General features: G+C 46.4%; 1 protein-coding gene across 3 annotated transcripts in view; it reads right to left on the minus strand.

Moving 5' to 3' along the window:
* Positions 1-19,050, minus strand: part of LOC310669072 (UDP-N-acetylglucosamine--peptide N-acetylglucosaminyltransferase 110 kDa subunit) — a 78,693-nt gene that overhangs the window by 51,642 nt on the left and 8,001 nt on the right. For 2 of the 3 annotated variants that reach the window (XM_083422573.1, XM_083422572.1), the window contains exons 3-6: positions 10,408-10,651; positions 7,118-7,186; positions 2,839-2,955; positions 148-227 (exon numbers count right to left, since the gene is read on the minus strand). In XM_083422573.1, the coding sequence (XP_083278699.1) occupies positions 148-227; positions 2,839-2,955; positions 7,118-7,186; positions 10,408-10,651 (510 nt within the window). Of the gene's footprint in view, positions 1-147; positions 275-617; positions 642-2,838; positions 2,956-7,117; positions 7,187-10,407; positions 10,652-19,050 lie in introns of those variants that run through there. The other variant, XM_083422574.1, reaches the window with a different exon arrangement.

The following is a 19,050-nucleotide window of genomic DNA, read 5'->3' on the forward strand; positions in this document are numbered from 1 at the left end:
TCCTCCCTTTCCTGTGCCTCTGCTCCTGAACCCCTGACAGGTGCAACCACTAAACTGAGAATATAAGATGTAATGTGATTATACGCAAAACCAATAAAAACCATTTATATAAAAAAGAGAATATAAGCTCTATGCCTATTTGCTTACCTGTCAAATATACGCGCCTCCTTCAAGACGTTCCCCAGATTAATGTAAGCATCCAGGAAGTTGGGGTCCAGGGTCACCGCCTGAAAATATTTAAGATAATAGATTTTTGTTACTAATACAGTCATACCTCAGGTTGAAGTAGCTTCGGGTTAAGCATTTTCGGGTTATGCTCCGTGGCGACCTAGAAGTAACAGAGCGCATTACTTCCAGGTTTTGCAGCTTGCGCACGTGCAGACGCTCAAAATGATGCCACACGCATCCACGGAAGCAGCAAATCATGACCAGAGCATGTTCGCTTCTGGATGCGAACGGGGCCCCGGAACGGATCCCGTTCGCATCCAGAAGTACCACTGTATAACAGCATGGTTACTTTTAAATAAGTGGGTCAACTTTGACCTAGGCTGCCTCCTACCTACATTCCTACCTTATCTATCTACCGACTTTATCTTATTATATATCTACTTGCCTACCTATCTTATCTATCTATCTATCTATCTACCTACCCTATCTATCTAATCTATCTACCTACCTACCATCTAATCCAGGTGTGGCCCAACTTGGCCCTCCAACCCCCATCATCCCTACCTAACAGGACCAGTGGTCAGGGACAATGGGAGTTGTAGTCCCAAAACAGCTGGAGGGCCAGGTTTGGCCATGCCTGAATCTATCTACCTACCTAATCAATCAATCTATCTAACTAATCTATCTATCCATCTACCAACCTTTCTTATGTATCTATCTAATCTACCTACCTAATCTATCTACCTACCTAATCTAGCTATCTATCTATTCTAATCGAATCGAATCTACCTACCTATCATCTATCTAATATATCTATCTATGCAAGGAATATCAACTGTACGACAAATGGTACCAACTAATGGTACTAACAGGACACCGGAGGCCCATTGCAGCTGAAAAAATGCCTCCAATTTTAATATAAAAAAGAATGGGAAACGTTTATTGCATATTGACAAAAGCAGTGCACACAGGTTAATACATTAGCAGGATTATTATTTTTAAAATACCCAACTGTAATGATTAAATTTAAAGTAAGGACAGTCCCCGGATTTACAAATCAGTCCCCATACAAAATCCATTGAAGTTGAAAAGTATCCCCGGACTCATTGAAAAAAAATCTGATAACCTTAAATTAGTGATGATGATTTTATTGAAGAAGAAGAAGAAGAAGAAGAAGAGGAGGAGTTTGGATTTGATATCCGGCCTTTCACTCCCTTTAAGGAGTCTCAAAGCAGCTAACATTCTCCTTTCCCTTCCTCCCCCACAACAAACACTCTGTGAGGTGAGTGGGGCTGAGAGACTTCAAAGAAATGTGACTGGCCCAAGGTCACCCAGCAGCTGCAGGTGGAGGAGCGGAGACGCGAAACCGGTTCCCCAGATTACGAGACTACCGCTCTTAACCACTACACCACACTGGCTCTCCAGTGATGATAGTGAATGATGATAATACAAAGGAACCAGGGGAGGCAGGGGAGGGAAGTCAAATAATCCCATAATGTGGGATTAACATTGATTGGGCATACAAGAATATTTTTTAAAAAATATTCTTTGATGTAATGATTTGGTTTTTTTGTGAAAACTAAAAAAATATTATACAGTGGTAACTTGGGTTAAGTACTTAATTCGTTCTGGAGGTCTGTTCTTAACCTGAAATTGTTCTTAACCCGAACTTTAGCTAATGGGCCCTCCTGCTGCCGTTGAGCCGCCAGAGCACGATTTCTGTTCTCATCCTGAAGCAAAGTTCTTAACCTGAAGCACGATTTCTGGGTTAGCGGAGTGTATAACCTGAAGTGTATGTAACCCGAGGTACCACTGTATATATTAAGAAATTACATCCAATTTTGACAGTGTTATTACAAACCACTTCATTCAGCCCTGCAACATCTTGCGAAGCAGCGATATACTAATAGGCAGCTGTTATTATGTGACATTGGTCAAGGCTTTCTGGGAAATATATGATGAGTTTAAAGAAAATGTTTGAAAATGCATTTGTCAAAAAGCCAGAAGCCTTCTCACTAGGTATAAGACTTCTTATGTCTGCAATGACGGCAGCAAGAATGCAACTAGCCCAATGGGGCTTAGATTGGATTGTTATGAATGAAAAAAAATAGTAAAAAAATATTTCAAAAGAGAATGCTACTTGCCCAATTAATGGGGCTTAGATCGGGTTATTAATGAAAGAAATGATAAAAAAATCTTTAAAAGAGAGAATGCTACTAGCCCAATTAATGTGGCTTATATTGGATTGTTATTAATGACAAAATTAATAAAAAATGATTTAAAAAGAGAATGCCACTAGCCCAATTAATGGGGCTTATATGGGATTGTTATTAATGAAAAAATAATTTACAAAGAGAATGCCACTTGCCCAATTAATAGGGCTTAAATCAGATTGCTATGAATGAAAATAATAATAAATTCTTTAAAAGAAGAGAGAACGCTACTAGTCCAATTAATGGGGCTTATTTAACAGAAGAAGAGAGAACACTACTAGCCCAATTAATGGGGTTTATATTGGATTGTGATTAATGAAAAATTAATAAAACATTATTTAGCAGAAGAAGAGAGAACACTACTAGCTCAATTAATGGGGCTTATATTGGATTGTTATCATTATCATTATTTTTCCAGGCCTTCCCATCTAGAGTCCAGAAACCCCATAACAGTTACCTTCTCAAAGTGATGAATTGCCAGCCAGATTTCCCCTTGCGCATTGAACACACAGCCGAGGTTACTCCACGCCACAGCAAAGTTGGGTTGGGTCTCGATGGCTTTCAGGTAGCAGGCCTTGGGAGGGTCGAGAGGTAGGTAGGTACAGGGGGAAGGGGGTATTTGCACAAAAGAAAAGCAAGAGAAAAGTCCCAGTTAGTATCCCTCCTCTGACCGGCCAAAAGTGATCCTGCGGTAGAGGCTCGCTCGCTGGCGCCAAACTAGCGTGCTGGCGGGTGATGCTGCGCCGGCGCAAACCAGGACCCGAGTGCAAATCCACCATTGTCAGTTATGCTGACCCTTCGATATATAGCAATTCTTTCCTAGCAAGCAATTCCTCGGCCAAGGCCAGGGCAGTTGCTTTCACACTTGCAATCGGCTTCCAATACGCCGCCGTTTGGATTGCAACAGTTTGGATTGCGACACAGTTTGGATAGCATCCTGGCTGAGGTCAGATGACCTTGGGGCCGGTCTCTCCCAAATATTCTCCAGTTGTCAAAATGACAGCAGGGCCTTGGTTCTCAAACGCCGAAAACCTGGAAGGAAGCTTCAAATTCTTCTTTTACAGCAGCCTTTCTCAACCTTGGGTCCCCAGATGTTGTTGGACTACAACTCCCATAATTCCTAGCCAGCATGACCTGTGGTCAGGGATAATGGGAGGTGTAGTTCAAGAACATCTGGGGACCCAAGGTTGAGAAAGGCTGTTTTACAGGAAGGCTCAACTTTACTGGCATCCTCTTCACACGGACAAGAGGAGGTTTCATTTGGGAAGCCACAAAATCCCTGCTACTCAAACGCCGAAAACCCAGAAGGAAGGGCTAATTCTTCTTTTACAGAAAGGTTCATATGGACAATAGGGCAGTTTATGAAAATAGTTTTTTGGAAAATGTCTGCTCCAGAGCTCTTATCTTACTACACTACGGATTATATAGCTATCTCTTAAATTTCATGCATATCAGTTAATATCTTGATCCTGCTCCACTGAAAAGCATTGGGTGTTCACTAGGGCGGTTCATAAAAAACTTTTTTTTGAAAATGCCTTCTCCAAAGGTACTACACGAGGGACCCTCCTTCATGAAAATAGCCGTTTTCGTATATCGTGAAGGCTGAAATGTCAATTCAGTGGAGCCGGGTCAAGATATTAACTGATATGAATGAAATTTCAGATATAGCTATATACTGTAATCCCTAGTGTAGTTAAGAAAATACCTTTGGAGAAGGCATTTTCCAAAAAAAAAACAAAAAACAATGAACCGCCCTAATGAACAGGCGCAGGTTTCCTTTTGGGAGTCCCAAAATCCCTGCTACTCAAACACCTTGGTTCCCAAACGCCAAAACCCCGGAAGGAAGCGTTCCTGTTTCTGGAGTTTTTTGGAAGCCAGATGTCTGACGCAGCTGTCGGAGATTGTTTCTGGGGCGCCTGCACCAATCAGAAGCTGCGCCTTGGTTTCCAAACATTTTGGAAGTCCAACAGGCTTCCGGAATGGATTAAGTTTGGCGCTTTGGTTTTTGCAATTAATTTTGTGCTTTTGTTATTTCTTGTATAGTACAGTACATTATCGCTTACATTTTATGGATCAATGGTCTTGTCAGATAGCAGAATTCGTGTTTTTGTAAAAGTCTGGAACGGATGGATCCATTTTGCATTCCTTTCCATGGGAAAGCACGCCTTGGTTTTGGAACACTTTTGAAACTGACTTCCAGAGCGAATGAAGTTTGAGAACCGTGGTAACCGGTCGTTAAAAACTTCCCTAAAGGTTCAGCCTTGCTGGCATCCTTGGTTTTGTAACGGATTTCTACTGTAAGTAGAAATTACATTAGAAGATCCAGAATACCCCAAGAAAGACACTGTCTCTCTCTTTTTAAAGAGCAAAAACTTGGCTCTCCAACCCTGAACTCACCTGTGCAGGACGCACACCTGAATGTTACTTTCACAACCTCAAATGACAGCTTTGCACAAAGGTCCCGGTCCCTGCAATGCGAGCGCGAGAAGTCGCCAGCGCTCCCTAACAGCACGCCGCTCGCGCCCTCGCTGCCAACTGCCGCGCTTTGCCGCAACGCCCCTGGGTGCTATGAGTGGCCAACCAGACTGATTCATCTGCCGGACAGGCCCACGCAGAAACTCAGGGGGGTGGGGAGTCTTAAATTTGTGCCGGAAACCTCAATGAATCGCAACCCAATTTTGCCGAGAGGCCTAGAGGAGCCGTCCACATGGAGATGAATTGTCTAGTCCACCATTCACAAGGGCCCCATCACACGCCGTGCGCATTTCCGCTGCGCCGCCCTTGCGCTACCGCAGGACCACAGCGCGTCATCGGCAGAGCAGAACGCTGCAATCCAAACAAAGAAGGAAAAAGGATAAAAAATGAACCACCGGGAAGAGTTAGATACTTTTAACTAAGTCCTTTCCCAATTATCTCTTTTAAATCTTAAGGTACTTTTTTAACGTTTATTTCTCGGAAAGAAACGTGGCTAGGACTATCAATTGCTCTCTAACGTTACTCGCTCGTACAGAAAATACTTAAGCAGTTTCCGAAGCCACAAGACAGAAGATTCAGGCATGGAGCAAATGGTTTTTGTCGTGGCAGTTACAAACCCGTTACCATATTTCTCATGTGAGTTTTCGGTGCGTTCCTTCCTGGAAGAGGAGGAGGAGGAGAGTTTCTGCTTTAGATCCAGCCCTCGAGCTCCCTCTCCTTACGCATGGAAAAGGTTTCCCCCACCTGAAACCTTCTAAATGTAATATCAGTGGTGGAAAACCAAAAACGAGAGAGAAAATAAAACAAGATCATTAGTAAAAAGTTCCAACAAAGCAATCGAAAATCTCTGGGTACGTCTTAACACGGGGGGTGGAGGGGGGGGCGGTTGGTCTGTATCAGGGGGGCATGCAGAAGGGAAAGGGGTTAATGGGGGGGGGGCAACAGCAAACTGGAAGAAAGGCTCCGAAACGCCCGCAACAATTGAATTTCAATTCAGGTGGTAAAGATTGTGCTGGTTTGGTCTTGCAAATGCACTGATGGCCAAAGAAATACATTGCCGTTTGTCCAGAATATATATAGATGTATTCCCCCCCCCCCCCGCCCGGTTTAATGGAGTTCTCGCGAAAAACGGAATAACACTTTCAAGCTAGGCGTGTCTCTCCAGAGCTCTGAAACAAAGAAGTCAGCAACCTAAGGCAGGCGCAGTATCTCAGCTGGTGACCAGTCACGCTAGAAGCCGCGGTGGCGTGCGATTCGAGTTAGCTGTCCGCCTGGCGCTTTGGAGAAGGCGTTTGGATGCCCCTATTCAGAGTCGGCACAATGGGGCTGCCTGGAGTGGCTGCCTGCCCAATCTGCGCTTGGAATTTGTCCATTCCCAGAACCCGAGAGCGGATTCTCCTGGAAATCGGCTTTTCTCCTCCCCCACCCCCCGCCCAGAACGGCAACCAGTCGGAAGCTACACTGTTGACGCACCCCACTCGAACGCACGCGCATGGGGCTGGAAGCGAAGGACCTCCGGAGCTACTCCTCGTTCCTCCGCGCCCCGGCAGCTGCGTTAAGGTGGCTTGTAACAAGGCAATTTCGGGTCCCGTTGGAAAGCTCCCCTTGGCGGAGAGCCGTTTTGGGGTTCAAATTCTCGGCTGGAAACCGGACTGCTAGAAGCCACCTTCCCACTTTCGGCCGCACGTTTTTCTTTGATCAGCTCATCTCCCGAGCAAACCAGCCACGTCACTTGACCCTTTGGACAAAGACAGATTGTTCGAAGGAAGCAAACCAGGACCAGGACTATTTGCCAGCCTTTCTTCCACTGTGGAGACGGGGGGGGGGGGGGGAGTTTAAAGAATCGTCTTTTTTTCAATGCCATATTCAGAAGGAAACATTCGATAAGGTTCTTCTCCACTTACAAGCCGCAAAGGACTTTAGAAGAGCGCCTGCTTCTCACAGGAACCACGAACTAAGTCAGCAGGCAAGCCTCAGTTTGGAAGGAATGTTTCTTTCCAGATCAGAGAATGGTGACGCCCCTGAGTCACATCACAATAGTGGGTAGTCTCGTTCTGCGGCAAGACTCAACGTCTTAAAACCAAGTATTAACGGGGGCTTGCCAGATCTGGCCCCGCAACTACGCTGGGGGAATTCAAGGCCTTCGGCTTCTCAGCCATTTCTTGGGAGTCTCGCAGGTCAGCGGAGCATCGAAGACTTGGCGCAAGCGTTCACATTCTCAAAAGACTGATGTTTTAAAACTCATTCTACAGAACACCTACCTTGGCTTCTTCCAAGCGACCCAGGGCTTTGAGCAGATTCCCCAGGTCACTACGCACGCAGTACAAGTCCTGGAAATTAAACGCATTGGGTCAGTCCCCAAAAGAGGAAATGGCAATGTCAAAAGATCATATACAGTGGGGCCTCAGTTCTTGAGCAGCTTAGTTTCCGAACAACTTGGAACCCAAAGGCTACAAGCCCGGAAGGGAGAGTTCCGGTTTTCGAACTTTGCCTCAGAAGCTGAACGGGTTCCTGAGCTTCCGTTTTTACTGTTGTGCAGAAAATTTAAGTCCCCCACAATTATAATTAAGGTTTTTCTCATCCTGTTTTACCCTTGCGCAGCAAATTTAAGTCCCCCCCCCCCAATTGTAATTAAGGTTTTTCTCATCCTGTTTTACCCTTGTGCAGCAAATTTAAGTCGTCCCCCCCATTGGGTAATTAAGGCTTTTTTCATCCTGTTGTACTCACACAGCTAATTCAAGTCCGTCCCCCCCGCATTGTAATTAAATCCTTCCGTTTCTGATGGCCATGTTCTGAGGCAATATTTGGTGGTTTTGTTCTTGCTATTTTTTTGCATTTTTGTTTGTGTGGCTTTTTCATTTTTGTGACTGTGGCTTGTTTTTTCGTTTTATGATTGATTGATTGATTGATTGATTGTGTGACTGCAGAAATGCATCAGAGCACCCCATCCAAACAATGACTATCATTAGTTCAGGTCAGAAAAAAATTATTTTAATTTTTATCATATATGTCTTATTTCTTTTATACTACAGAACATTAATGATTGCTTTCATTTTATGGATCAATAGTCTCGTTAGATCAGGCATGGCCAAACTTGGCCCTCCAGATGTTTTGGGACTACAGTTTCCATCATCCCTGACCACTGGTCCTGTTAGCTAGGGATAATAATAATAATAATAATAATAATAATAATTTTTATTTACACCCTGCCCTCCCCAGCCAAGGCCGGGCTCAGGGCGGCTAACAAGCAATAATAAAAACAAGTTGAATGAATACAACTTAAAAACAAGATTAAAATACAACATTAAAATATTAAAATATTGAAACATTAAAATATTAAAATGCAGCCTCATCACAGGAGGAGAAAGGGAAAAGAAAAAAGAAAGAGGGGGAGGGAATCAAATTGGCTCCAAGCCAAAGGCCAGGCGGAACAACTCTGTATTACATGCCCTGAGGAAAGAAATCAGATCCTACAGGGCCCTGAGAGTTGTAGTCCCAAAATATCTGGAGCGCCAAGTTGGGCCATCTCTGTATTAGATAGTAAAATGCATGTGAAATGGCTGTTTTAGGGGTTGTTTTTCAAAGTCTGGAACGGATTAATCTGTTTTGCATTCCTCTCTATGGGAAAGTGCACCTGGGTTTTGGAACGCTTTGGTTTCGGAACAGACTTCCAGAATGGATTCAGTTTGAGAACCAAGGTACCACTGTATATAGAAATTATCTCATTATCTTCTGTATATAGAAATTATCTCATTATCTTCGTCCTTCGTATGCTTGGTTCCTTTAAACATCAGAACCTTGCAGAAACAGACAGGTCTTGAAAACACCACCAAGAATAATATAGCAGGTAGCACTCCTTTGTTGATTCAACGTGGGGACAAAGTCAGCCCCACTTAAGACCCCCAAGGCGCTGCCCCAGATTAATATATGTGGCTGTATGGACTATGATATTCCTGGACTGGTACCAACAACAGGGGGAAGACACAAGCAATGAAAGGAGAGTAGCATAGATGGCCAGTTTCAGGTGGATAGCCGTGTTGATCTGTCATGTTGTTGTTTAGTCGTTTAGTCGTGTCTGACTCTTCGTGACCCCATGGACCAGAGCACGCCAGGCACTGTCATATTATGACTATGACTATGATCTGTCATAGTCATAATAAATAACAGGATGAAAGATGAAAAATTCTTTTTGAATAATTCCAGTGCCACCTTAAAGATCAACTAAATATAAGCTATCAAGGTATGAGTTTGACCTGTACCCCCCCCAAAACAGGGCTTTCCTTCCCCAAAGAAGGTCAACAACTTTGACCCAAACCCCCCCCCCCAAATGGGGGTAGATCACTGCCAGTTTTTAATTCTGTAAGTAGATCACAGCCTTTTGGGAGTTGGCCACCCCGATATACAATTAGAAGATGGGGAACGATTATGGAAAGAGGGAGTTAATTTGACGGCTTGCAGTTCGCTGAAAGAAAATGCTGTGGCATCTTTTAAGGCAGAATACTCTTCCTCGGGGCAAATAGGGGTTGCCTGAGTCGTGAATGAAAATGACCCCGTATTAGGGAAATGTATTCTGGCAACCTCCCTCTTACACTCTTTTGAGACTTCAACTGACTGCTTTTGACACCCTTCTGATGCAAACTGGGCATGGGGCCCTCTGACAACCAGTAAGTCATCTAATAGTTGAAATAAATAAATAAAATCTGAGTATCTGATGAAGTGTATATTACACATGAAAGCTCATACCTTGTATTTAGTTGATCCTTAAGGTGCCACTGGAACTAAAAAAGATTTTTTGTCTTTCATATTGTTATTTGTTATGATAGATGCGCAGTGTAAGCCATCACCTGGGCACTTGTTTAAGAGTGTTTGAAAACGCTCTTTCAAACAGTCAGAGCAAAAGCGATCCCGTATTTCTATGCATCAGCAAACCTGCTTCAAAAAAAGACTAGGAAACTACTGAGGGGAGTTCAAGCTTTTAGACATAGGTGAAATCATTACAGCGCAGTACCACTACAGCCTCGAGAATACCTAAGAGACTTAAAAGGTAAAGGTAAAGGGACCCCAGACCATTAAGTCCAGTCGCGAACGACTCTGGGGTTGCAGCGCTCATCTTGATTTGCGGGCGGAGGGATCTGGTGTGCAGCTTCTGGGTCATGAGGCCAGCAAGACTAAGCCGCTTCTGGCGAAAGCAGAGCGGCGCACGGAAACTCCGTTTACCTTCCTGCCTGAGTGGTGCCTATTGATCTCCTTGCACTCGGACGTGCTTTCGAACAGCTAGGTCGGCAGGCGCTGGGACTGTGTGACGGGTGCTCAACCCATTGCGGAGATTCGGACTGGTCGCCCTTCTGACCGACAAGCCCAAGAGGCTGTGGTTTGCACCACAGCGCCATCCGCGTCCCACTTCCTAAGAGTCTTGGCCTTTCTGAATAGGAAGAGCCAGCTGCAAAGCTTTTGAATCTGAAAATGGAATTGCTTTCGGAATCGCACTGTTCAAACCACAACTTAAGATTTCGGAGGGGACTCAGCCTTCTCCCGGAGGAATTCAACTTACAGGGTTGTACTGCAGGGCAGAGACATAGGCCTGCACCGCTCCTTCCATGTCGCCTGCGGCAACTAAAGCAGCGGCGAGGTTGATGTATCCGTCAATGAAGTCCGGCTTGAGGCGCAGGGCATGCCGATAGTGCTCGATCGCCTCCTGCAGTTGGCCCCGTTCCTTGTACACGTTTCCCAGATTTGAGTAGGCTTCAGCCAGCAGCGGATTCTGCTTGATTGCCAAAGTGCTGAAGTGAGCAGACCTGGGGGGGGGGGGGGGGCAATAGCATCTGGCATTTAATCTAATAGGTACTTTCGTTTATATATATATATATAATTTCCTCTTTTATAACCAATTACAATCAACAATTATTCAATTTTACATTTAACATTCTGTCCCGCCCCGCAACTTCCCTCATCTTTCTGGTTTGTTACAAACAGTGTTGTTTTCTGCATGTTGATGTACCATATTTTTCGCCCTATAAGATGCACTTTCCCCCCTCCAAAAATGAAGGGGAAATGTGTGTGCATCCTATGGGGCAAATGCAGGCTTTCGCTGAAGCTTGCGCACCGACCCCTCTCGCTCTCCAGGCTTCGCGCAGCTCTTCACAAGCCATGGGAGCCCGGCCCGGCTCCCACGGCTTGCGGAGAGCTGCCTGTTCTGGGGGCTAGGGTCGGGGGAAGCTCGGGCTTCCCCCGCCCCAGCCCCGCACCTGGGGGGGGGGGGGGAATAAATTTTTTTACTTTATTTCCCCCCAAAAAAACTAGGTGCGTCCTATGGGCAGGTGCATCCTGTAGGGCGAAAAATACGGTGCTTTAGATATTGTTACCTTATCTTCCTCCATATGATAATGAAATAAATTTGTTTATTCAAAACCTGCCAATGAATCCATTTCTTTATGTTGTTTTTGTAAATAGGTTGTAAAAGATTCCCATTCATTTTTAAAATCTCTATTGTCTTTTTCATGCAACTTATCCGTTAACTTTGCTAATTCTGCATAGTTCATTAGTTTTTCTTGCCACTGCTCTTTCATTGGTACTTCTTCAGTCTTCCAACCTTGAGCTAATAAAATTCTTGCCGCTGTTTTAGCGTACATGAATATTTTCCATTTCTCTTTCAGTAGTTCATGAGCTGAGATGCCTAACAAAAAGGCTTCTCGCTTTTTAACAAATGTCATTTTGAACACTTTTTTCAATTCATTATATATCATTTCCCAAAAGTTTTTAAGTATTTTACATTCCTACCACATATGATAAAAAGTGCCTTAACTAATAGGTACTTTCAACCCTCTTTGGTACCACCACCATCACATTATTAGATGGTGTACAGAAATCTACAGAACTCCCACACAAAACCATGATTCCTGGCTTGAGGCAAACAAATTCTGCTTGAGCAGCGGGAGAAGTAAATTGCATTTTGTGCAACCTGACAAGATGCCCACTCTTTTCATCTGAACCCATTAGGAGTTCCAGCTGATGAATGTTCAATTTAATATTTGCAGTTCTCTGCTCTCTGCCACATCCACCTGCACTTGCAACCAACACTGTCAAAAACCTTCTGAATTAGGTGCCAAAATCCCAATGGAGCAGAAAAGATTACTGATGTATGCAACCACAGCTGCTCGGATCTTAATGGTCCAAAGACAGAAAGAAGACAAAGTCCCTAGCAGAGAAGAATGGCAGATTAAGTTGATGGAACCAGGCAGAGGGCCTTCTCAGTGGTGGCGCCTGCCCTGTGGAACGCCCTCCCATCATATGTCAAAGAAATAAACAACAATAGGACATTTAGAAGACATCTGAAGGCAACCCTGTTTGGGGAAGGTTTGAAGGACTGATGTTTTAATGTATTTTTAATCTTTTGTTGGAAGCTACCCAGAGGCTGAGGAAACCCAGTCAGATGGACAGGGTAAAAATATATTATTATTACTAATAATAATATTAATGCCAAATTGGCAAAAATGACCGGAAGATCAGAAAACAGGAAGACCAAAATTTCAATAAGGAATGGAGGAAATATTTAATTTACTATATCTTAAAAACCATTGTAGACAGCTAAAATCATGGGTAGGCAAACTAGGGCCTGGGGCCAGATCTGACCCAATCACCTTCTAAATCCAGCCCATGGACAGTCCAGGAATCAGTGTGTTTTTACTTGACTGGAATGTGTCCTTTTATTTAAAATGCATCTCTGTTACTTGTGCGGCATAGGAATTCGTTCTCCCCCCCCAAAAAAAAATACAGCCCCCCCCCAAGGTCTGAGGGACAGTGGACTGGCCCCCGACTAAAAAAGTTTGCTGACCCCTGCCTAAAATCATTAGCAGGATGACTATGACACTTGTAGTTTAATGTTGACTTCTGGACATAATGGAGATGTAAAAGATGTGGATTATTATAAAATATGCCAGAGGAAATGGTTAAGAAAAGGACCCACAAAGGGGAGAAGGCAAGCCCAGGAGATTCTTTGGAATCTTGTTTTCATGTTGGTTGTTGGATAATCAATCGTATTTTTCCGTCTGTAAGACGTCCCCATGTACAGTGGTACCTCTGGTTATGAACTTAATTCATTCCGGAGGTGTTCTTCAGCTGAAACCGTTCTTATCCTGAGGCACACTTTCACTAAAGAGGTCTCCCGCTGCACACACTTCGCAACCAGGGGTAGCCACTTTCAGGTTAGCAAAGCTCATAACCTAAAACGTTCGTAACCGGAAGCATTTGTAACCAGAGGTACCACTGTATAAGACGCCTATTTTGGGGGACTCAGATTTAAGAATATGGGGGGAGATGCCCTAGAACAGGGATCCTCAACCTTCAGCCCTCCAGATGTTTTGGACTACAATTCCCACCGTCCCTGACAACTGGTTCTGTTAGCTAGGGATCTAATTTACCAAAGGAAAGGGACCCAGCTATCAGCAGCGATCGACCAAACCCTCCCAGGGGTCTACCAATAGATCATGCTCGACCTGTTGGACATCCCTGTTATAGATTATATCCCAACAGGATTTTACTTTACTTTTACTATACGGACTAGGACACTTGTACCTATGGGACCACCTCTCCTGGTATGCCCCACAGAGGACCTTACGGTCTACAAATAACAACACCCTGAAGATCCCGTGTCCCAGGGAGATTAGACTGACCTTGACCAGAGCCAGAACCTTTTCGGTCGTGGCCCTGGCCTGGTGGAACACTCTCTCACAAGAGAGCAGGGCCCTGCGGGACTTGACATCTTTTTGCAGGGCCTGCAGGACGGAGCTGTTCCACCACGGTTCAGCCTGACTCATTTTCTCTTTGTATAAGAACAAACACTAAGGAGGTTTCCCAGGCCACTCACAGGTCCTTATAATATCAGTGGAAACAGTTGATCCAGGCAAGTATTAACCGCTTTCCATTTTAACCTGAGGATTGCCGTTTATCCAGTCTAATCTTAATTTCAATTTTTTTGAATTAATTTTAGGATGCATTTTAATCGTTTGATTGCTTGTTTTTATGTATATTGTATTCTTTATATGATTCAGGTAGGTAGCTGTGTTGGTCTGACACAGTCAATATATATATAAAAATAAAAAAGAATTGCCCAGTAGCACCTTAGAGACCAACTAAGTTTGTTATTGGTATGAGCTTTCGTGTGCATGCACACTTCTTCAGATACACTGAAAGAGAAGTCAGGGTAGTAGGAGATGGGTGATTGGCTCAATGGGTATGGTAAACCTTTTGAGGACTGTTAAGGACTGCAAATACAGTGGCACCTTGGGTTATAGACGCTTCAGGTTATAGACGCTTCAGGTTACAGACTTCGCTAACCCAGAAATAGTACTTCGGGTTAAGACCTTTACTTCAGGATGAGAGCAGAAATGGATGGCAGCGGCACAGCAGCAGCAGGAGGCCCTTTAGCTAAAGTGGTACTGTTTTAAACAAAACCTGCCCTTATTCCCTTATGGGGTACAGAAGAGCCCTTATAGAGTCCTTTGTAGGTTTTCCATCAGTAAGAGAAAATAACAGAGGCCAATGAGAGAATATTGAGAAGTAAAGCAGTTCGTAGGCCTGATCTTTATTAAAGCTGTTGCAACAGGGTACCCCCCTCACACACAGGAGAGGTGAGGAGGACCCAGAACAAAGGTGTGCCTCCCCTTATATAGACATTTTGAAATTCCCTGTCCTGGAGCTTAAGACCACCCCCAGAAACATCATACATACATCACAGAAGGGGCGTAGCCCAAGACCACCCCCCAGATACATCATACCTACATCATAGAAAAGGCGGTCGACAACAGAAATCTGAGTGCTTTGTTTATCTCCTGTCTGCCAGGTTATCTGATAATGCCTTATCTGATTGCCTTTCCTGATAGTCTGGCCATTCCTTTGAGATGGTAATCACTTAACTCATGAGACAATGGGAAGGTTCCTTCACCCTCTCCCTCCTTGCAGAGAAACATTTGGTCAGTTTCGGAGTCAAAATGGTTTCAGGACTGTATTCCTGTGCTGCTCCAGACATGTGGTTTATATATTTATGTACATGTTTCTTTGGTACATTTATGAACATTTATTATATATCTAAGACCTTAAAATTCTTATAACAATTCCCCCCTTTGAGGATGTAATTTTTTCTTATAAATTTTTGCCCCACAAATAATAACATGGTATGTTGTAAGTGGATGCCTTTGTGTAAATATAGGATATCACATAAAAATAACGCATGTTGCATTTTGTTACTAAATTACTTGTGGCATTCTAACACTTTGGGAGAAACATTTACTCAATAGTGGTCTATGCTTTATACACTTAGCAGGAAGGTCCACTAATGACTGAAAAATGCAGTTTGTTTTGTTTCTGCTTTTTTTGCATGTTCTCAGGCGTCAAAGTTAGCTTCACCATACCACAGCAACAACAATCCCTGATGAATCCCCTTAAGGCTTTCATTTTGGCCACGTAGCCTTGTCTTTGCCTTTCTATGGGATTTTATTATCAAAGGCTCATGTCTTTCACTCATGGGAAATTGCTCACTTGCTCTTAAGGGACCAAAAAGCTAGTTGCAGCCCGGATAAAAAGGTAAAGGGACCCCTGACCATTAGGTCCAGTCGTGACCGACTCTGGAGTTGCGGCGCTCATCTCGCTTTATTGTCCGAGGGAGCATCTGGGTCATGTGGCCAGCATAACTAAGCCGCTTCTGGTGAACCAGAGTAGCGCACGGAAATGCCGTTTACCTTCCCGCCGGAGCGGTACCTATTTAGCTACTTGCACTTTGAGGTGCTTTCGAACTGCTAGGTTGGCAGGAGCAGGGACCGAGCAACGGGAGCTCACCCCATAGAGGGGATTCGAACCACTGACCTTCTGATCAGCAAGTCCTAGGCTCTGTGGTTTAACCCACAGCGCCACCCATGTCCCCTTGCAGCCTGGATACACTTGCCTTATTCAAACTGAGTCCAATTAGAATTTATAAAGCCCCATGGTTCTCAACTTTTCAAATCAATCTGTAAAACAAACAAACAAACAAAAAACACTATTCCGGAAAAAGGGTACTTGTCCAAATTAATCAATTTAACTCTATAAGGGATCATTCCTGCTAAATCAAAGCATATATGCCTTCATGAATCTGGTGTTTCATGGATCCTGAAGGTTCTCCTTGGTAAAGCGAGTTTTAACCCATTTTAAAATGGGTAGGGAAGGTTGGCAAAGTGCCAGGTGGGACAAGGAAATATGGTCATAATATTGAACTACGAAATAGCCTGATCTATTAGAAAGCATAAAATGCACGAGAATCCTCCATTGGGGTGTAAACAATAAGACACCATACACTAAACATAAAAACAATTACCGTATTTTTCGCCCCATAAGGCGCACCGGCCCATAGGACGCACCTAGTTTTTTGGGGGGGAAATAAAGAAAAAAAGTTTATTTCCCCCCCCCCCAGGTGCGGGGCTGGGGCGGGAAGCTGTCCCCCGAGCTTGTGGGGCTGGAGGCGGGAGAAGCAGGCTTCTCCCGCCGCCAGTCTTCTAACCAAGTCGGGGGACAGCGGGAAAGGTGTGCCGCGCCTCTCCCGCTGTCCCCCGAGTTTGCGGGGCTGGCGACGGGGAGGAGCAGGCTTCTCCCCCCCGCCAGCCTTCTAACCAAGTCGGGGGACAGCGGGAAAGGCGCGCTGCACCTCCCGCTGTCCCCCGAGTTTGCGGGGCTGGCGACGGGGAGGAGCAGGCTTCTCCCCCCCGCCAGCCTTCTAACCAAGTCGGGGGACAGTGGGAAAGGCGTGCCGCGCCTCTCCCGCTGTCCCCCGAGTTTGCGGGGCTGGCGACGGGGAGGAGCAGGCTTCTCCTGCCGCCAGCCTTCTAACCAAGTCGGGGGACTGTGGGAAAGGCGTGCCGCGCCTCTCCCGCTGTCCCCCGAGTTTGCGGGGCTGGCGACGGGGAGGAGCAGGCTTCTCCCCCCCGCCAGCCTTCTAACCAAGTCGAGGGACAGCGGGAAAGGCGCGCCACGCCTCTCCCGCTGTCCCCCGAGTTTGCGGGGCTGGCGACGGGGAGGAGCAGGCTTCTCCCGCCGCCAGCCTTCTAACCAAGTCGGGGGACAGTGGGAAAGGCGCGCCGCGCCTCTCCCGCTGTCCCCCGAGTTTGCGGGGCTGGCGACGGGGAGGAGCAGGCTTCTCCCCCCCGCCAGCCTTCTAACCAAGTCGGGGGACAGCGGGAAAGGCGCGCTGCACCTCCCGCTGTCCCCCGAGTTTGCGGGGCTGGCGACGGGGAGGAGCAGGCTTCTCCCCCCCGCCAGCCTTCTAACCAAGTCGGGGGACAGTGGGAAAGGCGTGCCGCGCCTCTCCCGCTGTCCCCCGAGTTTGCGGGGCTGGCGACGGGGAGGAGCAGGCTTCTCCCGCCGCCAGCCTTCTAACCAAGTCGGGGGACTGTGGGAAAGGCGTGCCGCGCCTCTCCCGCTGTCCCCCGAGTTTGCGGGGCTGGCGACGGGGAGGAGCAGGCTTCTCCCCCCCGCCAGCCTTCTAACCAAGTCGAGGGACAGCGGGAAAGGCGCGCCGCGCCTCTCCCGCTGTCCCCCGAGTTTGTGGGGCTGGCGATGGGGAGGAGCAGGCTTCTCCCCCCCGCCAGCCTTCTAACCAAGTCGGGGGACAGTGGGAAAGGCGCGCCGCGCCTCTCCCGCTGTCCCCCGAGTTTGCGGGGCTGGCGATGGGGAGGAGCAGGCTTCTCCCCCCCGCCAGCCTTCTAACCAAGTCGAGGGACAGCGGGAAAGGCGCGCCGCGCCTCTCCCGCTGTCCCCCGAGTTTGTGGGGCTGGCGATGGGGAGGAGCAGGCTTCTCCCCCCCGCCAGCCTTCTAACCAAGTCGAGGGACAGCGGGAAAGGCGCGCCGCGCCTCTCCCGCTATCCCCCGAGTTTGCGGGGATGGCGATGGGGAGGAGCAGGCTTCTCCCCGCCGCCAGCCTCCAAACCAGGTCTGGGGACAATGGGATTGCGGCGTTCCGCCTCCCTGCTCTCCCCCGAGCTTGTGGGGCTGGGGCTCTCCTGAAGCCTGGAGAGCGAGAGGGGTCGGTGCGCACCGACCCCTCTCGCTCTCCAGGCCTCAGCGAAAGCCTGCATTCGCCCCATAGGACGCACACACATTTCCCCTTCATTTTTGGAGGGGAAAAAGTGCGTCCTATAGGGCGAAAAATACGGTACACACAATAACTGGGTCCCCCCTTTGTGGAAATGACATACTGCCAGACACATTTTAGCATTCCTACATAATAACTCATAATACACACAACATACAAATAATCCCACACCAGTTGGATATCTTGAGGCAATCATGTGATTTGGAGACAATTCTTGCTGTTTTACATCTCTTTGACAAAATTTTTGTTAATTTGGACACAGTACTTCAGGTTAAGAACAGTTTCAGCTTAAGGATGGACCTCCAGAACAAATTAAGTTCTGAACCCGAGATACCACTTTAGTCCTACAGGAGAAAGCAAGGAATAGTATGCAAATGATTAGCACATGTAATGAGACAGGAATCCAATATCTCTATTAAGACCAGGTCTCTCCATAGTTTGCAGTTTAATGATAAGTCAACTTATCACTAAACGGCAAATTATGGAGTTTACAACTTGCTGAATTGCGACTTATTACTAAACTGAAAACTATGGAGAGACCTGGTCTGACTAGAAATATTGGATTCTTGTCTCATTGCATAAGCTAAAGCTATTTTTGGTCATCTGCAAACCATCCCTTGCATTTTCCTGCAGGACTAATTGCAGTCGTTCACAGTTGCCAACAGGTTGACCATACCCACTGAGTCCTACTACCCTTTGGAGAAAACCCCCGCCCCACCCTCCCTCTATATATCAGGGTCTGGGGACTTCTCCTCCCTCTATATATCAGGGTCCGGGGACTCCCCTCCCTCTATATATCAGGGTCCAGGGACTCCCCCCCCCCTCTATATATCAGGGTCCGGGGACTCCCCCCTCTATATATCAGGGTCCAGGGACTCCCCTCCCTCTACATATCAGGGTCCGGGGACTCGCCTCCCTCTATATATCAGGGTCTGGGGACTCCCCTCCCTCTATATATCAGGGTCCGGGGACTCCCCTCCCACTATATATCAGGGTCTGGGGACTTCCGCTTCAGTGTATCTGAAGAAGTCTGCCTGCGCACAACAGCCAAGTGTTGTTATTATTATTGACTACAAGTA

This window comes from Podarcis tiliguerta (genome assembly GCF_965153285.1).
Source record: "Podarcis tiliguerta genome assembly, chromosome: Z".
NCBI classification, from domain to species: Eukaryota; Metazoa; Chordata; class Lepidosauria; order Squamata; family Lacertidae; genus Podarcis; species Podarcis tiliguerta.